The sequence below is a fragment of the Halichoerus grypus genome, chromosome 10 (genome assembly GCF_964656455.1).
Source record: "Halichoerus grypus chromosome 10, mHalGry1.hap1.1, whole genome shotgun sequence".
Classification (NCBI taxonomy): Eukaryota; Metazoa; Chordata; class Mammalia; order Carnivora; family Phocidae; genus Halichoerus; species Halichoerus grypus.
In genome coordinates this window covers 123,125,201-123,143,959 of record NC_135721.1, presented here as the reverse complement: position 1 = coordinate 123,143,959, position 18,759 = coordinate 123,125,201, and the positions used below count along the sequence as shown (strand labels likewise).

The 18,759-nt window shown below is 51.3% G+C and overlaps 1 protein-coding gene across 1 annotated transcript in view; it reads left to right on the top strand.

The window, feature by feature from the left end:
- Positions 1–18,759, top strand: part of JPH2 (junctophilin 2) — a 64,819-nt gene that overhangs the window by 21,181 nt on the left and 24,879 nt on the right. Inside the window, exon 2 of the mRNA XM_036096030.2 lies at positions 50–845. Within this exon, the coding sequence (XP_035951923.2) occupies positions 50–845 (796 nt within the window). The remainder of the gene's footprint in view (positions 1–49; positions 846–18,759) is intronic.

Below are 18,759 nucleotides of genomic sequence, written 5' to 3'. Positions count from 1 at the left end.
CCGCAGGGCCCGCGAGCCGGCCACTGACGCGCCCTCTCCTCGCCCGCAGGGACCTACCAGGGCCAGTTCACCAACGGCATGCGCCACGGCTACGGCGTGCGCCAGAGCGTGCCCTACGGGATGGCCGTGGTGGTGCGCTCGCCGCTGCGCACGTCGCTCTCGTCCCTGCGCAGCGAGCACAGCAACGGCACGGTGGCCCCGGACTCGCCCGCCTCGCCCGCCCCCGACGGCCCCACGCTGCCCCCCGCCGCCATCCCGCGCGGCGGCTTCGCGCTCAGCCTGCTGGCCAACGCCGAGACGGCGCGGGCGCCCAAGGGCGGCGGCCTCTTCCAGCGGGGCGCGCTGCTGGGCCGGCTGAGGCGCGCCGAGTCGCGCACGTCGCTGGGCAGCCAGCGCAGCCGCGTCAGCTTCCTCAAGAGCGACCTCAGCTCGGGCGCCAGCGACGCCGCGTCCACCGCCAGCCTGGGCGAGGGCGCCGAGGGCGCGGAGGGCGCCGACGAGGCCGCGCCGTTCGAGGCCGACATCGACGCCACCACCACCGAGACCTACATGGGCGAGTGGAAGAACGACAAGCGCTCGGGCTTCGGCGTGAGCGAGCGCTCCAGCGGCCTCCGCTACGAGGGCGAGTGGCTGGACAACCTGCGCCACGGCTACGGCTGCACCACGCTGCCCGACGGCCACCGCGAGGAGGGCAAGTACCGCCACAACGTGCTGGTCAAGGGCACCAAGCGCCGCGTGCTGCCGCTCAAGAGCAACAAGGTCCGCCAGAAGGTGGAGCACAGCGTGGAGGGCGCCCAGCGCGCCGCCGCCATCGCGCGCCAGAAGGCCGAGATCGCCGCCTCCAGGTAGGCCCCGGGCTGGGCGCAGGCGGGGTGGGCCTTGCTGGGGTAGGGGTTCCGGGCAGGGCGACCCGGGAGGCCCAGGCTCTGAGCCTGTTCTGCTTCTTTCACCATCAGGGGTACCCCCTGACCTTTAGAGAGTTAACTGGAGGCACTTTTGGTCCCCTGCCATCCATCCATCCGTCCATCCATCCACCTTCCACCCATCCATCCACTCAACTACTCCTGTCCACCCATTCACCCAACCCTCCATTCACTTAACCCTTCCATTCATCCAGGCTTTCTTTTTCTTTTCTTTCTTTTTTTTTTTTTTTTAAGATTTTATTTATTCATTTGAGACACAGAGATACAGAGAGAGAGAGAGAGAGAAAGTATGAGCAGGGAGAGAGGCAGAAGGAGAGGGAGAAGCAGGCTCCTCGCTGAGCCAGGAGCCCGACGCGGGGCTCGATCCCAGGACTCTGGGATCATGACCTGAGCCGAAGGCAGATGCTTAACCATCTGAGCCACCCAGGTGCCCCATCCAGGCTTTCTAATAGCCACCTGAACAACCATCTCTTCACCCCACCTACCCACTCTACTTTCTGTTTACCCATTCATCCTCCAGACACCCGTCCAGCCACCCAGTCATCCATTCCTTCACCCAGCCCCTCGTTCACCTAACTTCTCCACTAATCTCCTGAATAACCCCTCCATGAGGACAACAACCTCGTCACTCAGCCTCTCTGACATCTACCTGGACAACCACCCATGCATCCAGCCACAACCTCATCCACCCCCATCCACCCATCCAACTTTCCACCCTTCTACCCACCCAACCCTCCAGTTACCCACCTATCCACCCAACCACTTAGACACCCATCCAGACAGCCATTCAACTACCCACCCATCCCCTTATTCACTAACCACCCACATTCACTCAACTACTTCTTCCATCTACCGAGTCTTAACATCCATCCATGCATTCATTCACCTAACCACTTCCATTCACCCAGTCTCCTCCATTTACCCAGTCACTCCCATCTCCCATCACCCAACCATGCTTCCATCAACTGAAACAACATGCTTCCACCCACCTATCCACTCATGCAAGCACCCATCTATCATCCAGCCAGCCATCCACCTCTAGAGCCCAACCATAACTTCCATTCAACAATCCCTCTTCTCTTCCACTCACTCAGCTACTGTCACCCATCCACCTACTAGCCCTGTGTCCATCCACCTTCCTATCCATTCAGCACCCACCCTTTTGTCCATATTCAGACCCCTCCATGTCTTATCATTGTACTTCAGAAAAAGTCTTAATGTTGTCTGCAAACGTTCATAGTTCTCGCTGTGTACATGGCACTGTTTCAGTAGTTTACAAATATTGACTCATTTAATCTCCTTATAAGATCCGTTCTGGTTTTATTTCCATTTTACACACGGGTTAAATGAGGCTTAGAGATATAAAGTGACTTGTCCCAAATCACCCAGGTAGTGAATGGCCCTTCATAATCTGGTTCCTACACTCCTATTCAGCCTCATTTTCTACCATTCTTGCCCTGGACCTGAATTTTATTCTCTGAACTAGTCATGCTGGCCTTTTATCATCCTTTAGTTCCTTCTGCCAGAGAGCTTTTGTTCCTACTGGTTCTTCGCCTAGACTGCTCTCCCTCCCCCTTGCTGCCCATTTAATTCCTACTGCTCTTTCAGAGCTCAGGTAAAGCCTGACTCCCTTAGGGAGCTGATGGAGCCCAGCCCCCTGTTACAGGCTGACCTCACTGGATTGCATGGACATTTTCTTACAATGTCTCACATTTCAACCTTAATGCTGCTTATGTGATTTGTTTTCAACCTGCTATTTATAAAGGGTTTTTTATGCCCCACTGTTCTGAGGCCTTTACATAAATTAACTCACTTAATCTTTACAACATCTCAACAAAGGTAGGTACTGTTATTATTCCCATCTTGCGAATGTGGAGTGAGCTGCAGGGAGGGCAGCGGGTGTGGTGGGACAGGGGTGAAAAGCACTCGTCTGTTCTGGTGCCCGTAGCAATCCTGCTGGGGGCTCTAAATGGCCTGGGCTGGAGACTGTGGCACCGTGGTCTTCAGGGTAAAGCAGACATAGGACCAAATCTTGGTTCTGTCATCTGTTTGCTCAGAGACCTGGGAAGATCAGTTTGCCTGTACAACCTTTAGTTTGCCCACCTGGGGCACCTCCATTTCTTAGTTATATGTTCTTGGCCAAATCAGTTTTCGTCTTCAATATCAGTTGTGTCATCTATAAAAATAGGGTTAGTCTGAGGGTTAAGAAAGGTAGTACAGGTCCCGAGGTTTACAGTCCTGTCATGAGGTGAGTTTATGGGGAACACTCAGGAGCAACATTTGTGGGGAAGGGAAGGAAGCTGGGTTGGGCAGAGGGAGACGCTGGGCTGCAGTCTCCACAAAGGCCTCAGCCAACCACAAGAGGTATGCTGCGGTGGAGATGACCTTCACAGTCGTCCCTAGTTGAGGAGAGGGCACTGAATCTTTATACCATCTGCTCTGGCTGCAGCTACCCTCCAGAAAGGAGTGTGACCTGGGGCTGGACGGTTCTCTTCAGCCACGGGCCACCCCTGGGCAGGGCTGATAGGTGGTGCCCCTCTGACCAGCTGGGGGAGGAGGAGAGGAGAAATAAGTCTTTGGGTCTTGAAGAGGAAACTGGGGGGCACATCACAGTACCCGCTACAGTGCTGGACACCTAGCAAAGGCTCAATAAGTGCTGGACACCTAGCAAAGGCTCAATAAGCATTACTAGTCATTGTCGTCATTTAGTGAATTCATTATACAGATGTGGAAACTGAGGCCCAGAGAAAGAACGTAATATCCCCCAAGACCACCTGGCAAGCAAGTGGGAGAACCAAGGCTCCAGCTCCTAAATTTCTGATTCTGAAGCTTTAACCAGCACATCTTGCTATCTCTGAACTTTGTAAACCTTAAAATGGTGTGAATGTGTGAGCAGTTAGTATCATTAAGATGGCCCAGTTTCCCCTAGCGTTAAGTTCTTACGTTACCATAATACACTGGTCTCAGCCAACACTGGTACATTACTGTTAACTCCAGACTTCGATTGAATTGTACTAGTTTTCCCACCTCTGTCCATTTCCTGTTTCAGATTCCATCCTTATCCCACATTGCATGCACTGGTCATGTCTCCTTAGTCTTCTCTGGTCTGGGACAGTTTTTCAGCCTTCCCTTGTCTTTCATGACCTTGACAGTTTTGAGAACTGGCCAGGCATTTTGTAGAACGTCCCTCAGTTTGTCTGATGTTTGTCTCATTGTTACACTGAGGTTATAGGTTTGGGGGAAGAAGACCACAGGAGGTAAGATGCCATACCATATCATATCATATCATATATCATATCAGGGGCACGTGGTCTTAACATGACTCATCATGGATGACGTTAACCTTGAACACCTGGTATCTGCCAGGTTTCTCTGCTCTAAAGTTACCATTTCCCCTTTCCCATACTCTGTTCTTTGGAATCCAGACACTAAGTTCAGTCCACACTTAAGAGGGAGAAAGGTCTGGAGTTAAGCTCCAGAGGGAGGAGTATCAACATACATTAGCTGGAATTCTTCTGGAAGGAAGATTTGTCCCTTCTTCCAAAGGGAACATTTTTCACTAGTAGGCCAAGTGTCTATCATTGTGACAGGCATAAGCCCGGACTGTCCTGGGCCACCCTGGGACATGGCAGAGCTTACAACAGGTAAGAGCTTAGGCTCTTGATTCAGAAGATCATGAGTTAGAGTTCTTGCTCCTCTGTGTGACCAAGGGGCTTCACCACTCTGAACCCTGGATCTTCTTTCCTCCTAGGGTTGTTTTGAGGAGTAGATGAATTAATGCCTAGGAAATGCCTGGTGCAGCAAAAGCGGTCATTGTCATCATCTAACCTGTTCAATTTTAAGGTGAGGAAATAGAAGCTTGGGAAGAAGGAGGGATTTATTTCCCCAGGCTCTCACCTGGTGGGGGCAAAATCTTGCCCCTCTCCGCCCCCTTACTTTCCCTGACCTCCTTGTCCTTGCCACCAAGGCCTGTGCCCTTGAACACGACGATGTTGAGCTCTGTTTGAGAAGGCTACCAGGCCCATAGCTGGGACCTGAATCTCTGGAGTGAGAAGGTGTTGTCCAGCTTCCTCCACAAGATCTGCCAGGAGGGGAGCGCAGGGGAGATTTGGATTCTTCGTGTGTCTAAGGAACACGTCCTGTATGCCTGCAGGGCTCTTACCATGTGAGGGGCAGCTCCCTGGCTCGGTTTTAAGCTCAGACTGATTTTCCAATTAAGGGAATCTTTGGGTTAGGAGGAAAAGCAGGATTGTCTCCCTTGCAGGAGTTTTGGTGAGTAATCGAGCTGCAGAGGAACAGGGAGCATTCCTAGCAGCCACCAGCCTCCTTGGCTCAGGCAGACCTGGGGTTTCTCTTCATTGTGGCCTCAATCTCCTGGTCCTGGGCTTCCATGGAACTTGTCAGCTCAGAGTCTAGGATCAGGAGAGCTTTCCCAGGGGGAAGAGAGAAAGCTGAGGCATCATATCCCCCTAAAATGGGCTGTGGCCTAAAAAAGATTCTAGACCTGCAATGTCCAATATGGTAGCCGTTCAGTGGCTGCCGAGCTCTTGAAATGGGGCTCATCTGAACTGAGATGTGCTGTTAAGTGTGAAACACACACTGGATTTCCGAGACTTAGCAAGAAAAAAGTGTAAAGGAACCTGTGAATTTTACATGGATTTTTTTATATTGATTCAATGTTGAAATGATTATGTTTCAGATGTGTTGAGCTGGATAAAACATCATTACATAATTGTTAAATTAATAATATTAATAACATAGTTATTAAATTAATTTCATCTGTGTTTTTTACTTTTCTGAATGTAGCCATTAGAAAATTTAAAAATTATACATGTGGCTCATACTGTTTTTTTATGGGGCAGTGTTGCTCTGGACCCATCCAGGGCTCTAGGAGATAGTCTGACTCCTTCCCCAACCAGATGGGAAAATGGAAATACAGAAAGGGACAAAGACATATCATAGCCACTAAGTGGTTGAGGGGGAGCTAGCCTCAGGTCTTCTGATTTTGTGGCTAAAAACTCTTTCTGTGATGCCTTTTAAGGTCATGGATCCTGGTGGAGGGAAGCTGGATGTTTGGGGAGTGCCTGAATGTTTCTGGTTGTCAGGCCAACACTGTGATGATAAATGGCTGCCTTCCATAAGGAGCACAGGGAGTGGTTAAGAGTGCTGCTTTGGCCTTGCCTTTTGCTTGCCATATCTTGTCTTATCTCCAGACTTCAGTTCTCTCCTCTCTGAAAGGAAAATAACGATATGACAAGGGATAAATCAGAAACTGCACGTGAAGCACTCAGCACAGGGCTAGAAGCAGCAAGGATTCAGTAAATGTTAGCTGCTGTTGTCATTGTAGTATTTCTGTTGTCATGCCCACACAGCAGAGGCCAGGGCTGGCCTGCAGGAGTTCTCAGTTGCCCCAGGGCCTGAGGTTTGGCACATCTCAGGTTTCGTGCCAGCATGGCATCCTTTGGCCCTGAAGACAGGACCCACTGAATTGGTCTGTCTTCTGCCCCTCTACTTCCCCATTCCCCATTTCCTCCTTAGACTGGCCCTGGAAATTCCCAACTTGAGTGTAGGGTTAGAGTTGGCTTTGCAGGTTACTGGGAGGTGATTTCTCAGGTGGGCAGGAGTGTGTGTTACATTAGCTAAGAGCTTGGGCTCTGGTGTTGGGTGGACCCAGGTTTGAATCTGGGTTCAACTTCCTATAAGCTGTGTGACCCTAGGCAACTTACTTCACCTCTCTGAGCCTCACATTCCTCTTCAGTCAAATGAGAATTAAATTAATTCCTTCTTCAAAGTGGTGAAGAGAGTTAAAAAAAAAAAAAAAGCACCAGCTCACATAAAGGGCCTGTGTGTTGAAGGTAACAAGGCAGTGTACTATATATGTTACTCTATCCTTTATCTATAGGGATCTAAGAATCTGCCCTGAGAATGAAATTGCCCAGAGGGAAGACCTGTCTTCTCTCAGTCCTTACAACTGTGTTTCCCAAACTTGCCTCTTCTGCATGCCACCTCCCAATTCTTGCTACATCATGTACTCCCTCTACTTACTTTCTTAGTCTCTATCTTTAAATCAACTTACTTAAAAGTACTTATGCACATTTATTGAAAAGGAAGACTTTCTAATCACTGTTGAAAGTGGGAAACCAGTATCATGTTCTGAAACAGAAGTCAGACTATTAATGCCAAAGGTTCTAAACCCAAAATCTGCTCTCTTTTTGTTAAAAAGAGACATTGGCAAGAGATTGCCAGGTATGAAAGACCTATATGCACCTGGCCGAGGTTTGTCCTCAACCAACAAGAAGAAGGGGTCTGGCACTGTTTTAAGCTGGGGATTTGCACTGCCAGCGCTCATTTCCAGCCCCACCAGGGTATGCAGACCAGCCAGGGGGAGGAGGGCCTGGCTTTGGACAAGGTGTGAGTGGGGATCGTGGCAGTTGCCCATGTTTGAGCCTGTTTCTTTGATTTTCATTTGACAGACATCCATATAGTCCTTATTTCTGGGAGCCAGGCAAGATTCTAAGTTCCTTACGTGTAGTAACTTAGTTCATCCTCAAAACAACCCTGTGACAAAGGTAAAATTATTACCACTTGACAGATGAGGAAACCAAGGCACAGCTAGGTTAAGTATCTCAAATAATTCAGCTGAGTAATGGCAGAGTTGGGGGACCTGGTTCTAGAATGCTCTTAACCATTGTCTGACCTTTGGCAGGTTTTCTGTCACAAACCAACGAGCACTTACTCTGTGCCGGGCTTGTGCCGGGGCACGCGGCACGCAGCCCGTTGGTGTGGTCAGCATCCTCCGGGGCCTCGGAGCTTAGCGGCAAAAAGACAGACAGGGCTTCAACACAGCCCATGATGGGGGGCAGAGAGGCCCAAGGAAGGAACAACCAACTGCCCCAGGGGTGGTCTGGGAAAGCTCCCTGCAGTGGTGGGTGATGCTGGTTGGGGTTTGCCAGGTGGGAGAGGGAAAGAAAGGTCGTTCCAGGTAGAGGCATGGCGGGAGGCATGTGTGTGGTGTATTTTGGGAGCAGTGAGTCATGGAGAGCCGGAGCGGGTGGGGAAGAGAATAGAGATAAGGCTGGGAAGGCCGCCGAGGGCCAGGCCAGGACGGGCTGTGAATGCCAGCTTGAGGAGTGTCAGACGTACTGTGTGCGGGCACTCTTCTAGGTGCCTGGCTGCGTTCTCTCAGCTCATTCTAATGATGGCACAGAGACTTCTTTAACATGCTCCATGTCACACAGCTAGTCGTGCTGGGCTGAGAGTCCGGCCCCAGAGTCTGCGTTCTCAGCCACTACGGTCTGCTGCTACACATACAGCGAGCTTCTCTCTCTCTCTCTCTCTCTCTCTCGTTTCTTTCCTTTTTTTTCTTCTTTTTCTCTTTTTCCATTGTTCAGTGCAACATACTTGTTAAATTCAATGAAATTCAGAATAATAAAAGATAAGTAATCAAACTCCTCTCCTACTCCGGTTTCAGCCACGGCTCTGGTGTAACCACATTAAGAGCTCCCTTACAGCCCTCTTCTGCTTATCCATTCTGAGGTTTTGATTTTCTTTTCTTTTGTAACTAGGGTTACCTACATAATGTACTTTAGCTTACTCTTTTGACTTCATATGTTTTGAGATTTTTTTTTTTGTCTTATGCACATGTATCTGCCCTGTTCTTAACAGGTGCATACTGTTCCATAGTTTGGAAGTATCATGATTTATTTAACCAGATCTATCTTGATGGAGATTAAAACCATTTCATGCTTTCACGATTACAAAAAAGCTGCAGTGAACGTCCTTGGACACATACTCTTGCTCACAGAAGAGTATGCTGGTGAAAGGAATGGCTCAGCGGCACCTTATTCCATCAGCGACGTCCGACCATTCTTGGAATGCATTGGAAATAGGATGCCAGTCCACCTGGGTCTTTGCAAGGGACTGACTCTTGGTATTCACTGTCAAAAGGTAAATTGGTGGTCTCTCTCCTCCAGTACTCAAGTACTCAGGTACCTTTGAATGGATTAACACAAACAAGTAGAAATCCAAGCCACCCCTGTCTAATGTCCCCCCACCACAATTGTTGCAAGGGGGGCCAGATCCTTAGCCTGTTGCCTGTCCTTGCTCGCATAGATCTACATCTGTGGGTTAAATTCCTGGAAGTGGAATTGCCAAGTCAAAAACAATGTGCGTTTTCATTATTACCAGAACCCCAGTTAACCTCCTAAAGGGTTGCACCAAATTTATACCTTCCGCTCACCACCAGTAGTGCCCAGGAGGATGGCTTTCCTCACACTCTCACCAACGCCATGTATTATCAGTCTTTTGCATCTTTGCCAAATTATTTGAGGACATTCAGGTGTTCCATAAACCCAGTGACCACCGTCAACTGCCTGTGCTCATAGAGGCAAAAGCTTGTCCTTGGCTTGCCTCCTGGTTCCTCCTGGATATGGGGTTCCATTGAGGGGCATTAAACTCCCCAGGATGGCCTTGAAATGTTGGAGAGGCCCCTGACCCTCGGCTCCTGCCCTCCATCACATCCCTCCTTGGAGAGTGGCCAGTGGACAAAATCCCTTTGCTCCCAGAGAATGAAGACCAGGGTGAATGGAATGTCCTGAGTTGTCAGAGTCGGACTCTTGTGACATACAAGAGCCAGCTGTGACTCCAAGGCCAGTCTCTGAGCTGAGTGGTCTGGGGAGAGAGGAGACCTTGCCTGGGCCCCTGGCAGCAAGAAGGTGCTCAAACTATGGGGCAGTGTATTTGCGGGAGCCACACCTTCCAAGCTTGGAGAGTGGAAAACCCGAGAAAAGACCCAGTGAGCTCCAATCACTCCTCAGAAAAAGCTGCGCAGAACTGGAAGGCACCTCAGGGAAGATGCAGCCCAATGTGCTCATTTCACAGATGGGGGGACTGAGGTCTAGAAAGGGATGGCCACCCAGCCAGGGTCATGCAGAGAGAGGGGCATGTCTGGAGGGCTCTAGTGAAACCTCAGTTGACTTCTGGGTCACATTTAATAAATCAGATAGGAAGAGCACAGGGCTCCGGAAGATGGAAAGGAATGTTTTTCTCTCCCCAACCCTTAGCCCTATAATCTGGGCCTACGGTCCCACTCCAGAACCTTTCCAGCTTGATTTTTTAGCCTCAGTAGCAGAGTCAGAGAATAGATAGGCCAATAGCCTGCACGTTCGGGAGAAAAATGGTGCTTTCTGTCAATGTAAGTGTTTCCCTACATCACAGTGGAAAGTCCGACCGCGTGAAGCCAGTGCTTGGCCCCTGACCCTGGTACTTGAGCTGAGCTCCAGCAGCACAAGGGACTCAGAGGTCTGCGCCAGAAGGGCCAGGATACGGGGTGTTGGAATCACAGTAACAGAATGAGAATGACAGGGGCTGTCATAAGGTGAGTGCTCAAGGGCTCAGCTCCGGGGTGTGCTGCCTGCGTTCTGGTCCCAGACACTGGCTGGCCTCGTGGGCAAGTGACTTCCCCTGAAGCTTTCTGTACCCCCCTTTCTGTGTCTCTAAGATGGGATCATGGGAGCACCTGCCTCGTGAGGCATTGAGAGGACAGTGCTTAGGACAGGGCCTGTTCTCACCACCGCGTGCCAGGCTCTGTGCTGATGCCCTTTATGTGCGTCATCTCACTTAGTCCTCATGAGTGAGGTGTTCTTTATATGTAATAAACAACTCATTTCATAGGCGAGGAAACTAGGTCAAAGGCCCAACATAACTGATACAACCAGGCTTTGAATTCTCAGATCCAGACTCCACCCCCTTAACCACAGTTGGAAGAAGAAGTCCTTCAACTTGAACATTTCAAGTCATTATCCTGCCAGTCTGATATTCTGTGCCTGGACCTTCGTGCCTGGCCGTCCTTTTGTACGGCAGGGCAGTTGAGAGCATAGGCTGGGGAGACAGAGAAATTGAGGTTCGAATCCCACGTTGTTACTTGGCTGCGTGTCTTTGGTCTTCTGTGCCTCACATTCCTCATCTGTAGAATGGGGACAGCGTCAGCCTTGCCTCCCAGGTTACAGTGAGGATTCCATGAGGTGATGTGCGTAGAGGGCTTGCATGGTCTTGGCGCTCAGCAGGTGCTTGGTGAGTAGAGGCTGTCACCTGTTTTATCATCAGAAACTCAGGCAAGTGGAACTTGGAGGGGCCAGCAGGCTCTTCCTCCAAGCTCATCCTTGGTGAGCCCAGTGCAAGCCACTTTTCTCCCCTGGGTTTCCAAAGCCCAATCCAACTTCCACTTGACTTCCTAAGTCCACACCAGTGAGTCCTGCCATTGGGAGAGGAGTTAAAAATAAAGCCCAGGCTTCAAATCCTTCAAGTAAACACCCAGCTCTCTAAAAATAGTGCCTTTGCAACTGGGCTCCAGAGCCAGGCTGGACTTGAGGGATGGAACTTGGCGGGCCTGGTTCTCACAGCCAGGCAGGCACAGGCCAAGCCTCCACATCACCCAACTTGTCACCGAGCCTCTGGTCCCAAGGGGGATGCAAGTGTCTCTGGCCCCTTCTCTCTGTCTCCACTACCACCAGCCGAGTGCTGGCCATCGACCCCTCGTGCTGCACCACTGTAAGGGCCCCTCAGCGGCTCTTCACTCCTCTTGCTGCCCTGTACTGTCCTCTACACAGCAGCTGGAGTGAGCTTTTATAAATGTAAGCCGCAGCATGCACTCTGGTAAGCAAAACTTTCCTGGGGCTCTTAGTTTGGGTTCCCCCGAAAGCAGAGCTTGAGGCAAGGATTTGGGTGCGGGTAGCTGATGTGGGAGGTGATGCAGGAAAGAGAAGGTGAGGGGGGTGAGTGGGTAGAGTAGAAACAGGGAAGAAGGAAAAGCCAGTCTAAGTGCATGTTATGGAGGCATCACTGTAGGCTGCAGGGAGTGGATTGGGCGGGGACCTTAATACAGAACACCCCCCAGATTGTGCACCTGGAGGATGGAGTGTGGGTGGACAAAGCCCTGTCCCGCACCCCCACTCCAGTCCCCCCTTCACTGAAGCCTTCCCCTGGGGACATAAATCCTCCTCCACTCCCTGGTGTGCTTGCCCTTGGGGTGGGGCCGAATGGGCCTCCCATAGCCTCAGAGCAGGCTCTGGGCAGAAAGCAGGAGACCGTGCTGTGTGAGACACCAGCAGCGTGAGGGGAACGTTGCCATACGGGGAGCTTGCCTCCACAGCAGTGGGTGAGATTACGGGAAGACTGAGGAGATGCGACGTGGGGTCAGCGATGTCTGCTTCCAGGAGAAATTTCAGATTTCTGACTTTGGCCCGTAAGACCCTTCCTGTCTGGCTCCAGCTTACCCCACCAGCGCCATCTCAAGCCACTCTCCCCATCACCCACCTTCAGCCACAGTTCCTCCAAAGGGCTGTTTTCTTTTCTGCCTGTGGTCCTTCCTACATCCTGTTCCATCTGCCTGCAGTGGTCTTCCTTTACTCTTTAGCTTGCTAACACCTTGTCGTTCGTCAGGCCTCACTCGGCGCAAATGTTTCTTCCTCAGAGCTCCCTGCTGGTTTGGGTTCCCTGTGGTAGGTGCCCCGCCTCAACTGCTACCCGTGCCCCGCCATTGTCCCTACTCATCCCGCCTTCCCAGGTTGCATACTCCTGGAGGGTATGGACCCCATCTGCCATGTTCACTGCCAGGTACCTGCGCCTGGCACAGCGCCCAGCATGCAGTGAGGCTCAGGACGTAACGTTAGGTCCCAAACGTCATGATAGGAAGCACCCTCCATTCGACTCACTTAAGCCTTCACACACATTCAGCAAATATTTATTGAGCACCTCCTCTGGGCCAGGTAGGGTTCTAGGCTCTTGGGGGAAGAAAAGCTAAAGATTCCGGCCTTCGTGGAGTTGAAGTTCTAGTTGAGACAAACAACACAGCCGACAGGATAAGTAAATGATAGAGCATGTGGGAGGGGGCGAGCTGCCTTCTCACCTAAGTGGTCAGGGTCGGCCTCGCTGAGAAGTTGACACCAAGCAGTTGACAGAATCAGCCAGTGGGATGTCTGGGGGGGAGAGCAGCCCAGCAGAGAGCCGAGCGAGGAGAAGGCTCCAGGATGGGTGCATGCCTGGCATGCTCTGGGAGCAACGGGGAGGGCAGCGCAGCTGACGGCAGCGGGAGAGGCCAGACCGAGTGTGGGGCTGGGGTGGGGGCAGATCCCTCTGTCAGCATGGGAGCCACTGGCCACATGTGGCAATTTACATTTAAATGAGGTGAAATTAAATAAATGGAAAGTTCCATTCTTTGGTTGCAGTAGGCATGTGTCCGGTGCCCGAAAGCCGCCGCCTCCCTGGGACAGTGCAGATGGAGCCCGTTCCCCCACTGAGCGCCCTGTAGGACGGTGCCTGGGGAGGGCCTTGCAGGGCATGGTAGGGCAGCGGCCTCGCCCAGACATAACTGGGCACACATCCTGGGGTCCTTTCCTCACCTCCCAAAGTGGGTATGATTAAAGCAGGCAAGGCCGTTGGGTCCAGCCCCAGCCAGTGTCAGAGTGCCTTCCCCACCACCCGCGCCAGACAGCCCTGCGGTCACCGCTTCTGTGTCTCTGGGCATAGGAGACACCCCTCCTGAGAAGGTCCAGGACAACTTTGACGTTTGGCTTTGCTAAAACCGGAAGAATGTTCTGCCTCTCTGCAGCTTCTGAGCACCGGTCCCATTAGCCCAGTTAGCTCCGGGACCAGGTTAGTTAGAATGGCGCTCAGCTGCAGGCGACAGAACCTGCTTCGAGTGTCTTAACCCCTGGGCAGACCTCACGTAAGATCAGGGAGGCAGTGCCAGGCTGTCGCAGCAGCCCCGGGATGCCCGCAGGGACCCATCTCCAGCTGTCTTTCCCTCCTACTCTCCTGCAAGTGTGGTCTCTGTCGTTCTCCAAGACAGCCACCGTACCCCTAGCTTCACCTCTTCATCCCAGGGCAGAGGCCACAAAACAACAGCTTCCCTTCATGGGGGAGTGAAGCCCAACCCAGAGATTTACATTTTACTCTCCAGGATGGATCGCGTGGCCTTCCCCGCATGCAAGGGGTCTGGGAAGATGAATATTTTTAACCAGACATGTTGTTTTCCTAAACAAGATTAGCCTTCTGTGAGTGGGGAAGATGGAGAAAACGGATATTTGGTGAGGAACTAGCAATGTCTGCTCCGTAAAAGCTGTCTTAACCACCTCACGGTTCTTCTCCGACCTAAGCTGATGCCGGCCCTTCCTCCGGCCTCCGCTTTCGAGGGTCTGGTCCGCTTTTCCACCAGCTGGGATCTCCAAGGTGTTTCCACGGTCCCAGCAGTCACTCCGAGGAGAGCCTCTCTCTTGACGTCTCGAGAAGGGGTGTGGAGTGGCACCGCAGATGGGAAGGAGGGGTGCAGTGGGATCCGTCTCTGGAGCCACCTTTGGCCAAGCCACATCCCTTGTGGGGGTTATCACATTACTGCTGAGCGCTGTTCCCATCAGCCCTGGCTCGGGCAGCCCTACCTGGAAGGGGGGTGTTACCCCAAGGTCACGGAAGCCCGCTGCCTGAACTCTACTCCATAGGAGTTGCTGCAGCCTTGCCAGAAGCCTGGCCAGACCCACCTGGTAGAGGGTCCTCCATTAGGGGATTTATCAGAGGCTAACCTGGGGCAGCCCCACTGGGCCCCTCCTGCCGCAGAAAAGCCATCCTGGAGCCCGAATTATTTCTTCCTTTATTTTTTTAAAATAGTTTACACATTCCTATGGTTCAGAACCCCACCATTATAAAAATGTAGAGTCCGCCTCCCCTCCGTGTCCTCCAGTGAAGACACCTCCACACCCCATGGGCAACTCTTTGCAGTTTTTCCTTTCCTTCCAGTTACGCTGTGTATGTATATGAAGGTGCATCCCATGAAATTGACCATGTCCGACCTACAAAATGGCAATTTCATACAGTTCCACCTAACACGAGCAAATGCATACTTGGATTCCTATTTTCTCTTTCTTACACAAAAGGTAGCATATTACACATACTATTCTGAACTTTGCCTCTCTGCTGTGTCTGCATTGGAGATCTTTCCATATCTTCCCCAGTAAAGACATTTATCAGCTTTTTTTCTTTAACACCTGCATCGTATTCCATTATATAGCTGGATCATAATTCATTGAATCAGGACCCTCTTGCCTGAACACGATCATTAGGGTAGTTTCCAGAATTTTGGTATGTTAAATAAAGCTGGACACTCATCATTTCATCCGTGGGCTAGTATATCTCTAGGATAAGGTCCCCAAGGGGCAATGACTAGATCAAAGGCTGTCTGTAGTGCTTGTCCCATTTTATCTTCCCATCCACGTGAAACGAGAGTGAGAGGCCTCTGCCGCTGCCGTGCTGAATGACCTTGGGCAAGTCCCTGCCTCTGGGGGTGTCTGTTTCCTGGAGCACTGAGCTCTCCTTTACTTGTCCTTGGGAAAAATAGCCGACCCAGCTTCGTCTCCTTGTGTGGCCTTTCCCACGCCCCAGCCACATGCAGCTGCCACGTGCAGCTATTGTTGCCACAGCTCCTTTGGGAGATGATTTCAGCCCCACCCGAGGCCACGGCAGCCCGATGACATCAGCATGGAAGAGCCGGCGGAGGGACCACCATGGTCAGAGGCACAGAGATGCGGCAGCATGGGCTGAGGCAGGGTTTCCCAAATGCCAGTCGCTGATGTACCTTCCTAAGCCATGCTGTATCCACGTCCCACCTGGGTTATTTATCTCTGTACTATCTTAAAAATATTTTTAACTTTCTTAAACCTACATTTATTTTTATAAAGGAACTTTTTAAATCATTACCATAAATAGAAATCCAGTGTCAGATAAAAAGTTAGGGGGAAAAAAAAAGGCACATACACACATAAGGAAAAAAAACATCATTAAACCATCCCTCAGATTGTTGCTCATGAAAAACTCAGATCAACGCTGCTTGCTGCTCTCTCTCTGTGCTAAATAATGGAATATAAGAGACTCATTAAAGACATAAAAGCCCCAAAGGAGACTTTCTCATTGATGAAATCAGGATGGTTGAATTTTAATTTTAAAAGAACAGTGTTGGGGCGTCTAGGTGGCTCAGTCGGTTAAACGTCTGATCGTGATGGGATTGAGCCCCACATTGGCTCTCTGCTCAGCGGGGAGTCTGCTACTCTCTCTCCTTCTGCCTGAAGCTCTGCCAACTTGTATGGGTACTCTCTCTCTCTCTCTCTCTGTCAAATGAATAAATAAAATCTTTAAAAAAATAAAAGAACAGTGTGACCTGATGAATGTCCCGGTATTACCTGTCATTTTGGTCCCAAGTGCTAAGTATTCCACAGTTACAAACATTGGCCTAAAGAGACGGATTTCTCCTCTCCGTCCTCCCAGAACCTCAGAGAAAGAGAGAGGGAAAGCCGATTTCGAAGGGTCTGTGCTCTAGGAACTAGATTCTGTGGAGTTCTGGGTGAGATGCACCCAAGTTAAGACAACCTTGCACTCAGTAGGCACTCACTAAATGCTTGTCAGTGACTGATGTCTTAGTGGGCCTGAGGGGCTCTTAAGAAAGGATGGGCATTCAGATGAACAGGTGCCTCCCTGAATCTTGTCTAAGAGCAGAGCCTTCCTCTTGCTCTGTCCTCATGTGGCAAGTGGTTTACCTCACAGCTGAGGCTTGCTGGAGGAGCACTGGCATAGGAACCACCCAGATGGACGGGAGGGCTCAGGACCAGCCTCCACTTCTGCCATTCCTTCACACGTTTGTAGGATACACACACACACGCAGCTGTAGAACAGACCAAGCCTAAATTCACTTCCCACTATGTAAAGTTCGAAATCAGTGCCCTCATTGGTGGGCAATGCTCTCTCAAGCGATTCGGAGGCCCAGCCTCCTTCCGTCTCATGGCTCTGCCGTCTTCAGCACTCGGCTTCCAAGGTTGTCATGCTCTTCTGCATTAAGCCAGTGAAAAGGGAAAACACCCAGAATAAATGCAAGTGGGTAGTTCTTATTGGCCAGGCCAGGAAGGAGGGCTCGTCATGTCCTCTCAATTTCCATTGGCCAGAGTCCAGTCCCAGGGCCACACCTTCCTGCAAGGGGGGCTGGGGAACAGTCCAGGCAGGTGTGTGCCCAGGAAGAAGAGGTAACTGGTTTGATGAACTGCTAACTGGTCTCAGCCATGCTTAGTGACCATAGCATTCAAGGTCCTTTATCATCTGCCTCGGTCCTAGGTCTTCCTTCACTCATGACATTGACATTGTCAGGCTGAACTTTTCTCAGTTTCTTAAACAGTGTGTGTGTGTGTGTGTGTGTGTGTGTGTGTGTGTGTGTGTGTGTCTTAACAGCTCACGTGCCTTGGCTCCTGCAGTTCCCTCTATTCAGAACAGCCTTTTCTGACTTCTTTCCTGTCTTCTCTGATGGACCAGCTCACAGGGATGTGGAGAATAAGACCACAGCCTCAGAGTTGAAAATAAGACTTTGTCATTTTCCAAGGACTACACTCCGGGAGAAGAGGGGACACCTGTCCACAGCCTGGAGGGGTCCTCTTCCGCTCCCCCACCTCCTTCATAGAGCAGATTGCAGGTTTCCTTTCATACAAAGACGCCCCTCCTCGGATTGTCTTGCATTAGGTAGGGGATCCGTAGTCAGGGACGACAGATTTCAAGAGTTTTTGTCAAGAAAGCTAGTAACCTGTTTTTCAAAGGGGGTCACAGAAATTGTCCAGGGGAGGAGGTGAACTGCAAGGGTCTGAATCTGCTCAGTTAACTTTTTTATAGTTCATGTCAAATCCGAGAAGTCGCGTGAGGATGAAGTAGCTCTTGGAGGGGCGGGTGGTGGGGGGAGGTGGGGAACCTGCTTCCTTGAGCCTGCCAACCTCTGTGGTGTAAATGCCGCCACTGTGGCCCATTTCCTGCTACTGAAGTGCTGTTCCCCCAATGCAGAGCCGGGAAGAGCGGTGACAAGGTTGGCTCTCTGGAGCGAGAGCTTGGCTGAGCAGCTCCCGTGCACAGCTAGCCCAGGGCTTGATTCCTCCATCTCGCTCTGCGTGCAGCTGTAGCCCAGCTGTTGTCAGCTCCTTGTTTCTTCGGGGCTCCCGAGTCTAGAAGCCTGAAAGTTCCAAAGTGGAATGTTTTCCTGCCAGTCTTCTCTACTAGTCTGTAAGCTTCTTACGGCCGGGGCTCTGCTCTTTGTATCCCCGTTGCATTGTTGGAGGCCCGCACTTAGGAGGCACCCAGGAAATGCTTCCAGAAGGCGGGCAGAGAGAAGGGTAGAACAGGTGGGGTTGAAGAGCCCATTCAGGGGGCAGTTCCTGCTCTGTGACTTGCTGGCCGTGTGACAGCAGGGACACCCCTTCACCTTGCCGGGCCTGTTTCCCCATCTGTACACAAGGCTCCTTCATCTTCCTCCGCTCTAGCTGGGCAGGCCTACCGCTGCATAGTAATGAGGATGATAATCGTAGTAACAGCTGCTGTTTATTTGTTCGACAAAGTGCTATGAAGCACCTACTCTGGGCCTGGCCCTATTCTAGGTGCTGCGGATTCAGTAATGAACAAAACACACAAAAATCCCTTCTTTGTGGAGCTTGCTCCCATATTTGCAACATGCCACCTACTGAGTGGGATCTCCCAGGCACCATGTCATTCGGTTTCCGGCGAGCCTGAAGGGCAAAGGTTAGTTAGTGCCATTTTATTGCTGCAGGAAGTGAGGTGAAGTAGAGTGGCAGGAGTTGCCAGAAGTCAGCCCGTGCATAGAGGATGAAGATGGGACTTGGACCCTGGCATCTGGTCCCAGGACCTGGTTCTTAGCCATCACAACATGCCCTCCCCTCCCCACAGGCCCCCTTCCCGCCCAACCTCTCTGCCTTTGCTCAGGCAGATCCCCATGCCCTTCCCAGTGTGCCCTCTCCACAATGGATCTGTT